A 19,472-nucleotide genomic window follows, 5' to 3' on the forward strand; every position below is an offset into this window, starting at 1 on the left:
TTAACCACTGAGCTACCACAACCTTATACATTATATGGACAAATGTTTGTGGACACCTGACCACAACATTTTATGTGGGTTTTTTTTAAACATCCCATGTACATCCCTTCCCTGATGTGAGGGTGAGGAGGCCTGGTGTGTAGCCCAAAGGTGTTTAATAGGGTTAAGATCAAAGCTCTATTTCAAGCCACTCAGAACTTACATTTTAACCCATTTAAGTCATATGTTCATGGAGCTCGCTTTGTGCAATGGAGCATTGTCATGCTGGAACAGGTTTGTGTCTCAGGTCAAGTGAAGGAAAAATGTAATGCTACCACATCCAAAGATCCATGTATGGCTGAAAAAGTCAGGTGTCCCAGTAATTTTGTCCATATACTGTAGCATATCTACATTTATTATTATATGTATGTATGTGTGGCTCTTACCCGCTTCCGGAGGTTGCAGGTAAGGATGAGGTTACGTGAGAAAGAGTTGGCGAACGCTGTGTAGAATTCCAGCACCTTGAGCAGGGCTTCTCTCTTGATCACATGCAGGTCACAGTAAGTCAGTGCCCGTACGTTGGCACATGCATGTGCAAGAGTGGTCTCTTTCCAGAACACATCACCAAACACATCGCCCTTACCTGTGAAAAAATGCCAAATTTGTAAAACACTTGTGCCGACTACTTTAACTCTTGTAATGTCAATGCATGTAAAGCTATGTCAATCAAGCATTTTACTTTCACCACACAGTTTGTATAAAAAGCCTTGGTCTAAAGTCTAAAACTGAATTTCTTTTGGGCTTAATCTAGTTTCCTCCAATGTTCATTGCTGTCTTTTGACAAGTGGCGTCATTAGGAGCTCAGCAGGTCCTGAGTGGTGAGTTCAAGTAAGTGCCGCGGGCGTTATTTAACACAGCATTCTCATTTTATTTCATTTCATAATCATTAAGGCAGGAGAGCATCTGAGCTGCTTCTCCATTAAAACAATGAGACTTTAAGTTCCTTTCTGCAGCACCCAATCACACCTAATGTGATGTCATTCGATAAAAATAGGAGAGTCAACGCAGGGCACATTATATTTTCATAGCAAGAGGATATAATCATTACAGAGTAAAGCTTACTTTATTAGAGGATGTAAGAAATATTGCTTTTGAAAATAAATGTGTGTATGTTTGGTGGATACAGACACATTTCCACAGTTGGAATTGTTCTTTTCTTTTTGTTTAGAGCTTGACCAAACCTCCCCATGCTCCTTTTATGACTTAAAACCTAATCATCCTTGTTCGATTGCTACAAATAATGTAAGAAAAATCTCAATACCGCATTAGATGTACAGGAAATTCAAACACAAGCAATGACACACCAAATATTTGTAATTAAGCGAGTGATATCAGTTTGCATCTTTAATTTTTTTTCTATATTTATATTTCTATGTCTACAGAGAAAAATACAATTGTGCACAATCCTGGCTACTGGAAATCTACAATAGCCAGAGCACAGGTGTCTACAGATCAATTATGCGGAATAATTATGCACAGAATGCAGTGAAACAAACCATATGCATAATTCACTATGGTCTGCTTTTTTTTTTTACTTGTCTTGGAAGGTAACCTTAAAGCAAGCAAGGGCTATGCATCAAAAAGTTATTGACTGAAACAAGAAAAGACAGTTCCAATAACTTTCTCACAGCAACAAAAGGAAACATGCCTGGTTATAAAAAGTACAGATTTGTTCAAATGTTTCTGCACTCTACTGAACCTTATGAGAAATGATGTATATCTATTTTTCCATGAATATAATATATGCAAACAGAAATTCTCTAATTCAGTAGGATTCAAGGAAATTACACTCAAAAAAGTTTCCTAAAAAGATTTTCATATGCTGTTACAGCTTAATTAATCAGTATTCTGAGCCAGAGGCGAGCTTTCTTCTAAGACTTTCTCTTGCGAAAACTCTCCAGTGTGTATACTGACTGCAGTGACAGTCACTAAACACTTGTCAAATCATTTTTCAGACAAAAAGCTGCAAGAGCAACCTGTCTTACCGAGAATGGCAATAACCTCATCATCCTGAATGACCTCAAGCGAGCCAGACACCACAAAGCATAGCGTGTCAACACTCTCTCCAGCGTGGAAGATGAGGTCTCCCGGCGCGCAATGTGTGGTCTGGAACTCCACAGCCAAAGAGCGCAGACAGCCGTCACTTGCTAGTCGGAAGGCAGGATGCTCATTAAACACCTGCCGATTTAGGTGTACGCAAATGTCCGCCCGCATGTCTTTCGGGCATATAGACAGCACCTAGGAGAAAAAACAGGGTGTGAGTGTCATGGCAGAGTGCAGTGTCAAGTGATGTGTGTAAATCCAGATGGATGAGACAGTGAATCAACACTGTGTAATGAGTGAAGTGTAGACTCGTGCTGCTTCAATGCAATTTGATGGCAGCAATAAAATTTCAGAAAGAGACAATTCAGCAAGAGCCACGCCAATAATATACACAAGTCAGAGAAAGTGCAGTGTAATGTAGCGGTGTATCAGTGGGTACAAAATTTATGTACAGAACAAGTGCTGCACTGGTGGTCAGGGATTTAGCTTTTTGTAGAAAAAAAATGAAAACTGTTCAGCTCCTGTTGGTATCTTGTTAATAACGTTAACAAGAGTTTCTTAATAGACATAAATATTTCATTTTGGTGCAGTATGGAGCAATAATTAAATCAACTGTCAATTAAAAGGTTTTTCTTTTATTTATTTATTTTTTTGTCTTAATAGATTAACAATGTAAAAACGGTAGAGAAAAAATTCCAGTATTTCTGCTAAGAACATTGATAAGCAACTGAACAACAAAGGTGGCAAAAGTACACACATCCTTTACTTAAGTAGAAGTACAGATGTTCATCTTTTTAAATACTCTAGTAAAAGCTAAAGTACTGACTATACTTTTTTACTTGAGTTAAAGTAAAGAAGTTTGGGCTCTGACATGTATTTAAGTAAAATGTAGCTACCTGTTTTAGTGTCACGCTTTTAACTGGACCTCACATCCTATTAATATTAGTGCTGTCAAATAAAGATATTTAATTGTGATTAATTGCATGATTGTCATGAGTTAACCAACAATTAGTCACAACTTAATTACACATTTGTATCTATTGTAAATGTATCTCAAATAAATACTTTTCAAGTTTTTAATATTCTAATTAACATGGGCATGAACAAATATTGATGCTTTATGTAAATGTATGTTTATTATTAGTAAAAAAAGAAAAAATTCTATATAACGCATAAAGACAAAATATTCTTGTAAATGTTTTAAAGTAATAAATTTGTTGCATCATGGCAGATTTTGGTCCCGATTTCAGACTTGGCACGTCAGTAAAACAAATGTTTACTGATTTAAAAAAATCTCGGTGTAATTTCTTTTTTTATCTGAGCAAAGAAAGAATGCTGTGAATAAAAGTGTGTTGCGCTGAAAATTTTCATTTCGGCCCATCAACTGATTTCTTGTCATTGCGCAGCTTGTTCAACCTACCACTGGTGCATCATTAACTGGATCTCATGCACCACAGACATACGCTAACCTACAAGCTAACAACGAGCCAGGCAGAATGCAACAAGAAGCATTATAAGATGAGACAGAGGGAGTCAGCAATGTAAACATGACTGAGAACAGAAACATTCCTGATCACCTGATCATCATCATCATCATCATCATCATCTTTTCTCTGCTTGTGTTCTATATTGTGGTTATTCATCCTGAATATATTAGATAACAACATGAAACTTGAAATATGCTTGTCTTAATATATTAATATGATGTGAAATCCATGTATGATGTCTACTTTCTACTTAAGTACAAGTCAGAGCCAAAACTTCTTTACTTTTGCTTAGGTGAAAAAGTGTAGTCAGTACTAAAATCTTTACCAGAGTCTTTCAAAACATAAGTATCTGTGAGCGTGCCACCTCTGTGTATAGGTCTGGCTTTATATTATGGCTGTAGATATGGCTGTATTCACTAGCTAAGAATTATAGATTAAGCATGGAGATACATAATGAAAAAGCAAACAAGATTTCATCAGAACATGCCTCACACAAGTATGCATATATGCTTTGTATATGTATGCCGTATGTATGTAGCCTTACTTTAATTGTTTTTGCTTAAGTTCTGCTGGAAATAGCTTAATAGCCATAGCTTTAACATTTTTGAGAAAAATCTAGGTGTAGCCACAAAAGCTGACGTTAAAAGTAAGGGCTTCTTTTTTTGCGTGTTAATTGGAGCTGGTCACTGTGACCCACTGCACTTGAAAAAAATAGCTTTTTGAAAGTTTTATTACATTTAGTTTAACAGGTTCATATTTTAACAATGTAAAAAACAGGGTTTTTTTGCAGCATGTGATACAAATGAATCACTGGAAAGGAAAAGGTAGATGCTTTCTGACCTTCTCTGTGTCGATGCCTTTTGACATGGCCCAGGTGGAGACAATGTAGTCCATTACTCTTTCACTCAAGCCTTTGGGCACCTGATAGAGCTTCAGAAAGTCCCGGACATTGTTCAGCATCTCGTGGTAGCGGTTTGTATTGGTATACATCTGCTGGAAGATTGTGGTCACATTTCCAAAGATGGTGGCATACAGGAGAGCTGTAAAAGTAAGATGGTCACCAAAGGCAACGTAAGATACATTTGCTGGAAGTGAAAAGACACTCAACCTTGAAATTACAGAAGAAACACTAATGAAGAAAAGGAGCCTTTATGGTTTAAATCATAGAACTTTACATCAAAGTTATGAGGGGCAATGTGAAAAATGTACAGCATAAGGGTGTGGGGATGATCTTTTAAAAAAGCTTTATAGTTTGTTCATTGTTATATAGTGAGATTTTCTTGTTCTAAATTGACAACTAAAATTCAGTCAACGAAAAAACAAGCTATGATATTTCAGGCCGCATTTTATGACTTTGCTTAAATTTGCTTAAAATGATATTTTTGTGATTTAGTAAGAAGAGTAAACTTGATGTTATCTTGTTTGACTTTTGTCATTAGAATACATAGTGTTTTCTGCAGTAACAGTCTAAACTGTGACTAAATATTTGTTTTGTTTTTATTATGTCTTAACTATAACTAACAATGTCATGCAATCATACGAGACAAACAGCTTATATGCTGGTGTATCATCATAGTATATCAATGTATTTAATCCAAAGATATTTTTCTATTAATCCATGTGTTATTTTTCTTGAATGTATACCCAATTGTATAAATAAGTAACTATCACTAAAACAGTATGCTGTCAGCTTGTATGTGAAATCTGCAGTATGTAACTTGTAGCGATCCTAACGATGTTTCCATGGTTCCCAGACCAAAATAGTTCCCAAACTCTGTGCTTGTGTTATTACCAGTATGTTTACTGGTGCAAAAGAAAGAGTTTAGTCACAGAGGAGATAAATATAAAAAGACACAAATGTGTCTATATACCAAAAAAGAAAGGAACAAAATTGACAGTACATTGGGTGGTAGATCTGATTACAGTCTACCTCTGTTACCTACTTGCTTCTCTTCAGTTAGGAATAAAATAACAGCAGGATACTAAAGACCAGAATATTATAGTGCAAGTTGAATCCTTTGGATTCAAGCAAGGAGTTAAACTATAAGGAGAATCTTTTTCTTTGTTCTTAAAGACTACTTCCTTTCAATAAGTGCTTTGATCTTTTTCAGGGTTTCACTGATTCTGGAGCCTATCTAAGAACTACTGGGCATAAGATGGGAATACATTATAGATGTATGACCAGTCCATCACAATGCAGCACACACACACACACACACACACACACACACACACACACACACACACACACACACACACACACACACATTTATCCAATCCAGTGATGTTTTATGGGAGGTAGGAAGACACCAGAAAACCCAGAGGACACACAGAGAACATGCACAGAAAAAACTCAGGATTAAACCAGGGATCTTGCAGGTTTAACCCTGGTGGCAACACTACTGCTACATTGTGTTGGAATTTCACATAGTAAAGGTAGTTTATGTTATTGGCCTCCTAATATCGTGACTGTAGCCTGGTCCATGTTAACTAAATTAGTTTTGTTCAGTTTGCCTGTCTAAGACTAATTGCTTCACATTTCTGAATATTGCCAAACCCTCTAGCTTGTTTTTAAAGCTTTGTAGCAGTTTTTCTGAATAATGCATAGTATGTATCCTCATTAGCTCAGCCTTAGTTTAGCATGAGTTTAATTAAGAGTTATTGGTGTTTGCTGTATAAGAACACTAAACCACTGTCAGTTCACATGGTAGTGCAGACTGAATGAGAGTAACAGCTTTTGTTTTATTGCAGCATATAAATTAGGCAAGACTTTGTCAGTTACAAATGAAGATCAGCACTGAACCAATTATTCACTCTTTATGGTGAACAGAAGCTGTTATTTTTATATTTGTCTAGGCGATATGAAGCAGGCATTAGAGGGCCATCAGCAGAAAAAAAAAACCACAGACACTCAACCACACTAAGCCAAGTAGATTTCTACTCAAGAGAAAATCTCTTCAGGGCCCAGTGCAAATACAGGTCTGATAAGATAAATAATTATGCAGGGATCATCCACAGATTAGTGTTAATTGATACCACTAACATTTTAAAGGTCATACAAACATAGTCAGAAGCATTTTTCCTCAGACCTAGAAAAGGACACAGAGTAGAAGTGTTGAACAAATAGTATGCAATAATATCATTATTAGAACGTTTTCTCTAGACACTGACAAATAACTACGCATGGTGTCTGTTCACTATGGTGTCCAACTCTACAACAAAGGTTTCCTTTTAAGAAAAGATTAATGGTTCTAATGTCGAAACACTTTGCAACTGTTCCAAGGACCCTTGATGAACCCAGTGGCGATCGGTCAGTGCCAGCAAAGCCTTCTCTGCTGGCCTAAACAATATCAGAACGACTGACCTACATTTACAACCTAAATTCAAATATTTTTTTTATGAAATTTTATTCATTTATTCCCAACAGTTTATTCTCTTAATTTCATAGTGTTTCTCTTGGCTGTACTGCTTCCAGTACATGTATGTGATGTTAGATTTTTTGTCCAATTAGATTTCAGCCTCTCTGTGCTGCCATGTCAATCTAATCTGCTCTGGGCCTTCTAAGTCTGTACTGCTGGACCTTTTACCACAGAGAATATTATGAATGGGTCTGTTTCTTAAACCAATCAGATTTCATATTCGCCTCACAGCGCCAGCTAGATGGTCCAGGATAGTGTCAGAATTTTTCCGTCCTCTGATTGGTTGGTCAGATGGAAACTGTTACAGCAAAGTTCGACTGGCAGAACACGTCTGTAAAGCGCTGCACACATTGATATATCTGAGTTAGACTTTTTTTTATGCCTACAGAGGAAAATAAATTGATTTGGTCTCGGACATACTTAAAAATCAATTTTCAAGAAACGCTAGACATCGTGAGGAGATTTCGGCCAACCCCGAAGCTAGCTAGCTTGTCTTGTTTGTTCTCCACTTCCAGACTAGTGAATATGAGCGGTACCACTGGATTACAGACTCTGAGGAGTGGTGCAAATTATGAGTATGCATCTCTGGTGAGTAGATTGTATTTTATTAAAAAAAAATTGTTTTTGTCATGTTATTAGACAAATATTTGTTCTGAACTGCTCCAGATGATGTAGGTGGCACAGCTGCAGTTGTAGTGTAGAGGTTTGGAGCTTGCTTAAGTAAAATGGTATTCACCCTCCATATGTGAAATGCCTCTCTCTCTCTGTAATGCCAAGTGTTTTATTGCGTTTTTGTATAGTATTGATGGTTTCTATAAATATGACATGATAGTGGTTGTATTAAGAGGTGGATTAAGTCGGGTAAGTCCACACTGAAGGCCCAGGTACCAAATGCACGGACTGCCACTGGATGAACCCATAGAAAAAGTGGGGCAGAAAAAGTGAGAGAGAGAAGAGCTGATGTCAGGATCAACTTTTCTCTGTTAAAATTAACAGCCTGAAGAAAAAATCGTTCGCAATATCAACAGACTTTAACATTTCACTCTCAGCTTTGAACACATGCTTTATGATAGCCCTAAAGGTACATTCTGGATTTACCAGAATCTGTGCATAAAAGTTTCATTGTCGTCTTGTAACGACAGTATGCCCACAAGTGGAGATCTTATAATATTTCCCTGTTTAATAACCAAGTTCCAATGTAATATTCAGCAGGCTGAGTCACCACTCGGGCACATGTGCTGCAGGCTTGTTCACAGTCCTGAGACAGATCCATAGAGAAAGCGTACACTTGTAGAACCTTCAAAGCTCTTCATTGCTCCGAAACACATTCACATCCACCCCAAAGCATAATAACTAGATTAGGATGAAATTAAGATATCGCCTAGGTATGGATGATACATATAAAAAGCAATACTGTGCAATATGCATGCTCTTTTATGGCCAACATCTAGGGCTCCTGTTTTGCTATTCTCTTCAGCAAACTTTTTTAATAAAATCTTGAACATTAAAATGCCTAAGCCCAGAGGTCATTTTATAAGTGATTTCTCAGAAAACCCTCACTGCCGAGAAGCGTGTTGAAGAGCCAGAGGGTTTTTACAGAGGCAGAATACAGATAGAGCATTTTGCTGAGTATGGCTCTAAGTATGGCTCTAACTGAGAAAGCCTGCTGGATTGGCACAAATACACACTCCGAATCACACCAGTGTACAGATAGCAAATATCTAATCCCAACTGGAGCATCTCAATTACTCTACAACCAGCTGTGCACCAGTGTATTATAAGTTCTCAAACCAGGGAACTGGGATGTAGAAAATGGGTGCCAAATTAAACAAACACTAGGAATTATTTTATTTGTTGTTTGCTCTTTACTGAAATCTACAGATTTAATAATGAAATTACATGATTACTGTGAATGATGATCATTTTATGGTCAAATGCAACAAATGCAGCAGGTAGTATTTATGCCTCACAGTGCCAGAGTCAGTTGACTCTGGGTTTAAATCTGGGTTCCTGTTTTTTGTCCCTGTGGGTTTCCTCCAGGTTCTCCAGTTTCCTCCCATCTCTCAAAAACATTACCACAGGTGGATCTGCAACCCTAAATTGCTTCTAGGTATAAAGCATTTAACTGTGGTTCAGTCCAGTTACTAAAGATGAATGAATAAATGAATGACCAACATTGTTTGCTTTCTATTGCCTGTCATCTCATGATAACATGATATCGTGAAAATCATTCAAAGTGAGATAGTATGAAATATAGTAAATATAATACATCTAGTGATCCACCGTACAGTAATTGACAGTTTGTCTTCAAAATATAATAAAGTCAAAATTCTAATATTAATCCTGGCATTTACTATTTGATTGTTTGTCCTCTTCTCGTTTGTAAGTCAACAGATTTGTGCAAACGAGAACCATATTTCAGTTTATTAAATATGTATATTTCAGAAGTTTATATAACAATAAAGGCTAATAATTCAATCATTTAGCGTTCCATAAATAGTAAAAATAAAAAGTAATAATAAAAATAATAAGCAAATACATTTGGCTGTAATGATGTATAAATATAGCACTTAACATCTACATTGACTGAAATAATAAATGTACACATTATTTAAATGAAAGCTTTTTATATTAAGTTTTGTGTATGGCCTTATTGTGACCTTATTAACTTCCTTATGCTAAACTATAATTCAACCCAGCCATTAGGGGGGCACAAGCCAGTGTACTCTTAGTGCCGGTCACAAGCCCGGGTAAATGGGGAGGGTTGCGTTAGGAAGGGCATCCAGCGTAAAACATGTGCCAAATCAAATATGCGGATCACAAATGAGAATTTCATACCGGATCGGTCGAGGCCCGGGTTAACAACGACCGTCACAGGTATCGTTAGCCGACAGGGTACCGGTGGAAATTAGGCTACTGTTGGCCGAAGGAGGAAAAGGAGAGGAGTAAGGCGTCTACAGAGACGGCAGGAAAAGGAGCAGTGTAGGAGAGTAGAGGTTCGGGTTGGTACTTTAAATGTTGGTACTATGACGGGAAAAGGGAGAGAGATAGCTGATATGATGGAGAGGAGAAAGGTAGATGTGTTGTGTGTTCAGGAGACCAAGTGGAAAGGGAGTAAGGCCAGGAACATTGGAGGTGGGTTTAAACTGTTTTATCATGGTGTGGATGGAAAGAGAAATGGTGTAGGGGTGATTCTGAAGGAAGAGTACAGTAAGAGTGTAGTGGAGGTGAAGAGAGTTTCTGATAGGGTGATGATCGTGAAGGTGGAAGTTGAAGGGATGATGATAAATGTCATCAGTGCCTATGCTCCACAAGTTGGCTGTGAGATGGAGGAGAAAGAAAGATTCTGGAGTGAATTAGATGAAGTGGTAGATGGTGTACCTAGGAAAGAACGATTGGTGATTGGGGCAGACTTAAATGGGCATGTAGGTGAAGGGAACAGAGGTGATGAGGAGGTGATGGGTAGGTATGGTTTTAAGGAGAGGAATGTGGAAGGGCAGATGGTGGTAGATTTTGCTAAAAGGATGGAAATGGAAGTGGTGAACACGTATTTTAAGAAGAAGGAGGATCATAGGGTGACGTATAAGAGTGGAGGAAGGTGCACACAGGTGGATTATCTTCTGTGTAAGAGATGCAACCTGAAGGAGATTGGAGACTGTAAGGTGTTGGCGGGGGACAGTGTAGCTAGACAGCATCGGATGGTGGTCTGTAGGATGGTTTTGGAGGCGAAGAAGAAGAGGAGGAAAGTAAGGTTTGAAAGAAGAATAAGATGGTGAAAACTGAAGGAGGAAGAGTGTAGTGTGAGGTTCAGGGAAGAGGTCAGACAGGGGCTTGGTGGTGGTGAAGAGGTGCCGGATGATTGGGCAACTACTGCAGGAGTGATGAGGGAGGCAGCTAGAAAAGTACTTGGTGTGACATCTGGAAATAGAAAGCAAGACAAGGAGACGTGGTGGTGGAATGAGGAAGTGCAGGAGAGCATTAGGGGAAAGAGGTTGGCAAAACAGAAGTGGGATCGACAGAGTGATGAGAAAAGTAGGCAGGAGTACAAGGAGATGCGGCAGCAGGTTAAAAGGGATGTGGCGAAAGCCAAGGAAAAGGCATATGAGGAACTGTATAAGAGGTTGGACACTAAGGAAGGAGAAAAGGATTTATACCGATTGGCCAAGCAGAGGGACCGAGCTGGGAAGGATGTACTGCAAGTTAGAGCAATAAAGGATGGAAAGGGAAATGTGTTGACTAGTGAGGAGAGTGTGTTGAGAAGATGGAGGGAGTATTTTGAGCAGCTGATGAATGAGGAAAATCAGAGAGAGAGAAGGTTGGAGGATGTGGAGTTGGTGAAGCAGGATGTAGATAGGATTAGTAAGGAGGAAGTGAGAGCAGCGATTAAGAGGATGAAGAATGGAAAGTCGGTTGGACCAGATGACATACCGGTAGAAGCGTGGAGATGTTTAGGAGAGATGGCAGTGGAGTTTTTAACCAGATTGTTTAACAGGATTCTGGAAGGGGGGAGGATGCCTGAGGAATGGAGAAGGAGTGTGCTGGTACCGATCTTTAAGCATAAGGGAGATGTGCAGACTTGCAGTAACTACAGGGGAATTAAGTTGATCAGTCACACCATGAAGTTATGGGAAAGAGTAGTGGAAGCCAGGCTGAGAGAAGAGGTGACCATCTGTGAGCAACAGAATGGTTTCATGCCGAGGAAGAGCACCACAGATGCCTTATTTGCTTTGAGGATGTTGATGGAGAAGTATAGAGAAGGACAGAAGGAGCTGCATTGTGTATTTGTGGATTTAGAGAAAGCGTACGACAGGGTGCCGAGAGAGGAGTTGTGGTATTGTATGAGGAAGTCAGGTGTGTCAGAGAAGTATGTGAGGGTGGTGCAGGACATGTATGAGGACAGTGTGACGGCAGTAAAGTGTGCAGTAGGTACAACAGACTGGTTCAGGGTGAAGGTTGGACTGCATCAAGGATCGGCCCTGAGCCCTTTTCTGTTTGCAGTGGTGATGGACAGGTTGACGGACGAGGTCAGACAGGAGTCTCCCTGGACTATGATGTTTGCAGATGATATTGTGATTTGTGGTGAGAGTAGAGAGCAGGTTGAGAAGAGCCTGGAGAGGTGGAGATATGCGCTGGAGAGAAGGGGAATGAAAGTCAGTAGGAGTAAGACAGAGTACATGTGTGTGAATGAGAGGGAGGGCAGTGGAGTGATGCGGTTGCAGGGAGAAGAGGTGGAGAAGGTGGAGGAGTTCAGGTACCTGGGGTCAACAGTGCAAAGTAATGGAGAGTGTGTTAGGGAAGTAAAGAAAAGAGTGCAGGCAGGGTGGAGTGGGTGGAGAAGAGTGACAGGAGTGATTTGTGATAAAAGAGTATCTGCAAGAATGAAAGGGAAAGTTTATAGGACTGTGGTGAGACCTGCGATGTTGTATGGATTAGAGACAGTGGCATTGAGTAAAAGACAGGAGGTGGAGCTGGAGGTAGCAGAGCTGAAGATGTTGAGGTTTTCGTTGGGAGTGACGAGAATGGACAAGATTAGAAATGAGTTTATTAGAGGGACAGCACATGTAGGATGTTTTGGTGACAAGGTGAGGGAGGCGAGATTGAGATGGTTTGGACATGTGCAGAGAAGGGACATGAATTATATTGGTAGAAAAATGCTGAAGATGGAGCCACCAGGTAGGAGGAAAAGAGGAAGGCCAAGGAGGAGGTTCATGGATGTGGTGAGGGATGACATGCAGGTAGTTGGTGTAAAAGAGGCAGATATAGAGGACAGGGTGGTATGGAGACGGATGATCCGCTGTGGCGACCCCTAATGGGAGCAGCCGAAAGAAGATGAAGAAGAAGAAGATGCTAAACTATAATTCACATTGCAATCAAATTAGATTGCTGGAGCAGCACTCTGCTTGTAGGTAACAAAAGATCTTCCCTTGTAATGTTATATTATTGCGATATTGAATCTGACAGCAAAAAAACAAAATAAATGTGCTTCTTTTGTCCCCATTTTCAATTTTTCTTTTTTTCTGGTTTAAAGCCAAATAATTTAGTTTAAAGTTGTCAGGCTAGTACTGTTGAGAAACCTCGCCTATGACACCACAACTCAAAAAAAACATCTGACAACTTGAAAATTTGCATGCAGGTGATTTTAATAAACTTCCTGCGCTCCTCAGAATAAGCCAACACTGAAGACATGCAACTGTCACCGCATTAAAAATGGTCATATCTTATTAAACGTATTGTAACCTCCAAATATAGACATGAGGATGTTTGAGCCTGGGATATCGTTAATTATTTAAAGACTAGTTCAGTGTGTGTGTGTGTGTGTGTGTGTGTGTGTGTGTGTGTGTGTGTCCTGCAAATGTTAAAAAAAAATTAATCAATTTTGTAAGCATTAAAAGTGTGAGCACATCAGCACAACACTAGTTATCGATTGGCTATTTGTTATGGTTTTTATTTTTATAAGCTGTTTTCCACCTTTACTCTAACAGCCGCTACATTTTTTCAAAATTAGCCTATTAGGTTTTATCACTGAAGTCATTACCTGCATATTTAGAGGCGGTGGTATGTTTGTGTTACACCTAGAGTGGCAAAATTGCATGGTCAAATGCTGGCAAATTGTAAAGAATGCATGATGTGAAATTGCTGATTAATGCTAAAATGATTATTAAGCACAGCATGATATAACCACACTAAACCCCACAAAAATGTCTTGCTGAGAGTTTTTCCTCTTTCCAAACTCCTTGCTGTGAGACTGGTAGCAGGGTGAGCAGTTTTTTAAGCTTACTGGTGCATCCTTGGCTCACCTCAATACAGTCTGGTTTCTTTGTCATGATATTTAGTACACACAGATACAGTATCTTTATAGAATGCATAGTCCAAAAAGCTGGAGAGAACCAGAGAGTGAAATACTGCCTAGGCCAAAGGACAAAATGTCACTAAAGAAACAACTAAATAAATAAAAACAAACCCAAATTACTTTTGCATGCGTAATGAAGAAATCTTGTTCCTATATCAAAAACACGTGTGCGGTGTTTCCAAAATTTGAAACTGAATGGAGATTTAGATTTGATTCATTTTATTGTCAGCAGACACAAATATAATGACACGTTATTGCAACACAGCAGCAATAAACGTCAGCTATGAAAAAATCCAGTAATACTTAGCTAAGATATAAATCTGAGAACAGGGCAAATGTTCAAAGAAGCAAAATGAAGAATTCACACTTAATGAAGATGTTCACACATTCTTCGGAGGAAATAACAAGTCCCATTGTCATTAAAAGGCACTATTACATGCTTTAAAATGAGCTATTTCATAAATCAGTACGGCATCAAGTGAAGCAAAAGATATTTTTTCTTCTGTCCTCAATTAATCATCAGTGAGAGTGCGTTTTATATTTTTGGGACTCCTGGGACTGGAGGCACACAATGGCTATATTTAGCTTTGTTGTAGAGACTTCTACTATGCTAGAAGTAGAAAAATTACACTCTAACTGTTTATGTATGAATCCCATTATGTGATTCAGCAGACTATTTTACACATCACAGTCAAACGAGTGGTTAACTTTAACAATCGTTTTTCATTCAGACAGGTGAAAATCAGGTCTTTTACCTTTTAAATTAATATGCTTTAGCTTGTCTAACTCTGGCCATGGCATGAACCTGATAGATTAGATACATATGCATTAACCATATCCAAAAAAGTACAGTAAAATTAAAGCACTATATTGGTTTAGCATAATGCATTAAAGTTGTTATGTGGCCTATTAATTAGCTCGCTTCCTCGGTATATGAGGTGAGATGCTCACTTCCTTGCCCCTAATGCATTTCTCTCACAATATCTCAGTTATTTGAGAGTGTATTAGTGGTACTGAGATTAAGAATTAGGAATATTGTATAAATTGCTGTATGCTTACAGCAGTTTTTACTGCATCAACCAAAATTGATTCAAGTATATTTTATCTAAGTCACTGCATCTGATGCTAATTGACAGTGGTTCTTTTCCCCAGTGTGTAACACAAAGACAAACATTAAACAGAATTCTTAAACCTGCTTTGAGACAATGTCCATTGTTAAAAAGAGCTATAGAAATAAACTTGACTTGACAAACCGTGCATAAATATCAGCAAAAAAAAGAGTACCAAAGCACTTAAAAGTTTGTTGCGCAATCATTCCAAAATTTTGCCTTAAAGACATTCTTTCACAAAGCCTCTAAAAACAAGTGTACATCACTGCTCACTTGCCAGCCCAAACAATTAGACACATGTGTAGCCTCTAGTGTCAGTCCTAATGTAGTTTTATTCTTCATTGGACTTTATTTAATGGCCAAAAAAAAACATTGTTTAGCATGGGTACTAAGGATGCCTGCGCCCTGCAAGGAGAATGTTTAATCCACCCGGGTGCAGTAATTACAGCACAGCCTGCAGCCCAAGTTCATTTCTGTCCATCATCCTTTCTTCTCTCTACCAGCCTGCACTTATTTTCCCAACATTACTTCCCACTTGACTTTAACCCCTTTCAAGCAGATATCTCCAAAAGAACATGACAACCATGTCACCTGGTCATATCTGTGACCAACTCAGTGCTTTTTTCATGCAGAAAAAGGTGTAGAATTCATAATTTAACAAACCCAGCTTGTAATAGCATGCATGTCTCTACAGTTCATTAATCATAAAGTAATATTCACAATAATAGAAAATTGTTGTTCACAGGTTTGTATGATGCCTACACTAATTCGTCCTGATAAATAACAAAAAGGTTGATTCCAGCAGCTATCAATGCTCATAATTAATTGCAAGTTTGAATAAGAAATCAAATTTAATTCATGGTCTCTAAATTGATGCAGATTTCTTTGGCATGACACTTTCTCAGGCTGACATCATTGCAACTGACTTTGTAGCACAAGGTAACTCCAGCACACCAGAGTCATGTAGTGGTGATGATGTAAGATGTGAACTTACTTACTAAGGTCAATTGGAAACATTATACAAAAAGGAGCATTTCACACACTTTGTGGTAACATGAACATGATCCGTGCTGTATATAATGCTGTCAAAGTGAAGACTTTTAACAGTGATATCAATGCACATAAAGAGTTCTAGTTTCAATCAGTATCAGATGGTGGTCTGTACGATGGCTTTGGAGATAAAGAAGAAGAGGAGACTGAACTGAAAAAAAAAGAAAAAGATGGTAGAAACTGAAGTAGGAAGACTATAGTGTGAGATTCAGAGAAGAGGTCAGACAGGGGCTCTGTGGTGGTGAAGAGGTGCTTGTCGATTGGGCAACTACTGCAGAAGTGATAAGGTACAGCTAGAAAGATACTTGGTGTGACATCTGGAAATAGAAAGGAAGACAAAGAGACGTGGTGGTGAAAAGAGGAAGTGCAGGAACGCATAAAGAGAAATATGTTGGCAAAACAGAATTGGGATCGGCAGATGAGAAAGAGATGAGAAAAGACGGCATGTGTACAAGGAGTTGCGGCAGCATGTGAAGAGGGATGTGGCAAAAGCAAAGGAAACGGCACAGGAGGAGCTTTAAGAGAAGGACAGACAGATTAATTGGCCAGGCAGAGGGACCGAGCTGGGAAGCATGTGCTGCAAGTTAGAGCAATAAAGGATGCAGATGGAAATGTGTTGACTAGTAAGGAGAGTGTGTTGAGAAGATGGAGGGGGTATTTTGAGCAGCTGATGAACGAGGAAAATGAGAGCGAGAGAAGGTTAGATGATGTGGAGATGGGAAAGCAGGAAGTGGATAGGATTAGTAAGAAGGAAGTGAGAGCAGCGATCTAGAAGATGAAGAGTGAAAAGTCGGTTGGACCAGATAACATACCAGTATAAGCACGGAGATGTTTAGGAGAGATGGCAGTGGAGTTTTTAACCAGATCGTTTAACATAATTTTTAAAAAAAGGTACGACAGGAGGGCCATGGAGTGGTGTGGTTGTAGGGAGAAGAGGTGGTGTAGGTGGAGGAGTTTAGGTACCTGGGGTCAACAGTGCAAAGTAATGGAGAGCGTGTTAGAGAAGTGAAGAAAAGAGTGCAGGCAGGGTGGAGTGGGTGGAGAAGAGTGACCGGAGTGATTTGTGATAGAAGGGTGAAAGGGAAAGTTTATAGGACTGTGGTGTTGTATGGTTTAAAAACAGTGGCATTGACTAGAAGACAAAGGGTTGGAGCTGGAGGGAGCAGCTCTGTTAAGGATGCTGAGATTTTTATTGGAAGTAATGAGGATGGACAGGATTAAAAAAAAAAAAAAAAAGGTTATAAGTATGTAGTATGTATTGGAAGAAGAATGCTGAGGATGGAGCCACCAGGCAGGAGGAAAAGAGGAAGGGCAAGAAGGAGGTTTATGAATGTGGTGAGAAAAGGTGGCTACTTTGGAAGAGAAAGATGTAGAGGATAGGGTAGTATGGAGACGGATGATCTGCTGAAGAAGAACCTCTACAGGCATTTGGACAGATGTAGTGTTATATCTCAGGGGTGTAGGAGTCATTGGAATGCACTTTAGCCACATAAGCAAGGTCATTAGAGATGGACTACTCACTCAGTCCAGTTTGACCTTTGAGTGCAGATTAGTCTCTAGACCAGCTGAAACAACCATTATACAAGTTCCATTATACAAAATCATTCACCCAAAAAGGGAAAGCAATGGCATATATACCGGAGCTATACTATACAATGTGCAAAAGCACTAATCTCACTGGGAAGCTTTAATTGTGCTGTTGGGGTGTTTGTATAAATGTATTTAATCCATTGTATGCTGGAAAAATGTTTATTAAAATGCGAAAACATGTTTGTGTCTTGTGCAATGTCTTGCTGTTTTGTTTATTCACACCAAGTTTTACCCCACGGTGAAGAACTCCCTATATTGTGTTTTGTTCTTTTTTTCTTTTTGCTGGTTAATAAACCAATAAGCTACAGCCTATATCCTATTCTCTGTAATTTAACAAACAATCTCACTCTCCTGTAAATGCATCTCCCCCAGTAACCACATCGTCTCTCTCTGCAGCACAATACAGATCAATACGCAGCATTGACACACCACTTAGACCCAGAGGCCCAACCCAGCATCTCTATTCGTCTCCATCCTTCAGTGCACTTCCTGTGGATTCCTTGGGCTGATTTGACTCATTCGGTCCAATAACCCCAGTGTCTCCAGCCACAGCTTAATGTCTACACACCACATCGCAATGAACTCCCCCACACGCACAGTACACCGAAAGGGGAAATTGAAACACAGTGATTTCCCATAACATGAGCAAATGTACAGGGCAGGTCAGATAACACACTGCATGCTCTCAAAGGCCCTAGAGTCAAAAGAGCCAAATTGCCTTCCGCAAAAAAGTGTGGTCCCATTTACTTGGAATCTATATTCCGAACATGGTATAAGAAATTAAATTTTAAAACTGTTCATTTATTGCTTCAAATTAAGTAAGGGAACTCAACAAATCTATTTTTGTAGTAATATTTTTGGCTTAAGATCAGAAACTGCATCAGAAAGCATTACAGATCCAAGGTATATCTATATCCCGAGAGCTTATGAGTTTGAATAGAAATGGCTGGTCAGTTTATTAGATGGGAGGGATTAAATCTAATATATATTAATGGCAACATAAAATTTGAGCAATGCATTACAGTATATCAAAGTATAATACTCTCACAGGTGGTGTTATAAGAACACACACACACTTGTGTAGATAGCAATAGTTACTTCTTTTTTTTAATGTCTCATATCAAGTCAAGTCAAGTCAAGTCAAGTTTATTTGTATAGCGCTTTTCACAACAGACATTGTCTCAAAGCAGCTTTACAGAAATCAACAGTCAAGGTCAACGGTATTTATCATATCCATAATAAACCATATGAATACAGCTGAGCAGAAAAGTTGCCAAACAGTATTTAATTGTTTATTGTCACTTTTTGTCACTTATTTAATTAAGTTTATTAACTTTTTGTTCCTAACCCAGCCATTAAGGATGCACAAGCCAGCGCACTCTTAGTGCCGGTCCCAAGCCCGGGTAAATGGGGAGGGTTGCGTTAGGAAGGGCATCCAGCGTAAAACATGTGCCAAATCAAATATGCGGATCACAAATGAGAATTTCATACCGGATAGGTCGAGGCCCGGGTTAACAACGACCGCCACAGGTATCGTTAGCCGACAGGGTACCGGTGGAAATTGGGCTACTGTTGGCCGAAGGAGGAGAAGGAGAGGAGGAAGACATCTACAGAGACGGCACGGAAAGGAGCAGTGCAGGAGAGTGAAGGTTCGGGTTGGTACTTTAAATGTTGGTACTATGACTGGTAAAGGGAGAGAGGTAGCTGATATGATGGAGAGGAGAAAGGTAGATATGCTGTGTGTTCAGGAGACCAAGTGGAAAGGGAGTAAGGCCAGGAACATTGGAGGTGGATTTAAACTGTTTTATCATGGTGTGGATGGAAAGAGAAATGGTGTAGGGGTGATTCTGAAGGAAGAGTACAGTAAGAGTGTAGTGAAGGTGAA

General features: G+C 39.1%; 1 protein-coding gene across 2 annotated transcripts in view; it reads right to left on the reverse strand.

The window, feature by feature from the left end:
• kcnh5a (potassium voltage-gated channel, subfamily H (eag-related), member 5a) overlaps nt 1-19,472 on the reverse strand; it is a 121,602-nt gene that overhangs the window by 63,167 nt on the left and 38,963 nt on the right. For both annotated transcript variants that reach the window (XM_083561935.1, XM_083561934.1), the window contains exons 9-11: nt 4,410-4,609; nt 2,025-2,277; nt 426-622 (exon numbers count right to left, since the gene is read on the reverse strand). In XM_083561935.1, coding sequence (XP_083418061.1) covers nt 426-622; nt 2,025-2,277; nt 4,410-4,609 — 650 coding nt within the window. The remainder of the gene's footprint in view (nt 1-425; nt 623-2,024; nt 2,278-4,409; nt 4,610-19,472) is intronic.

This window comes from Silurus aristotelis (genome assembly GCF_946808225.1).
Source record: "Silurus aristotelis genome assembly, chromosome: 15".
Lineage (NCBI taxonomy): Eukaryota > Metazoa > Chordata > Actinopteri > Siluriformes > Siluridae > Silurus > Silurus aristotelis.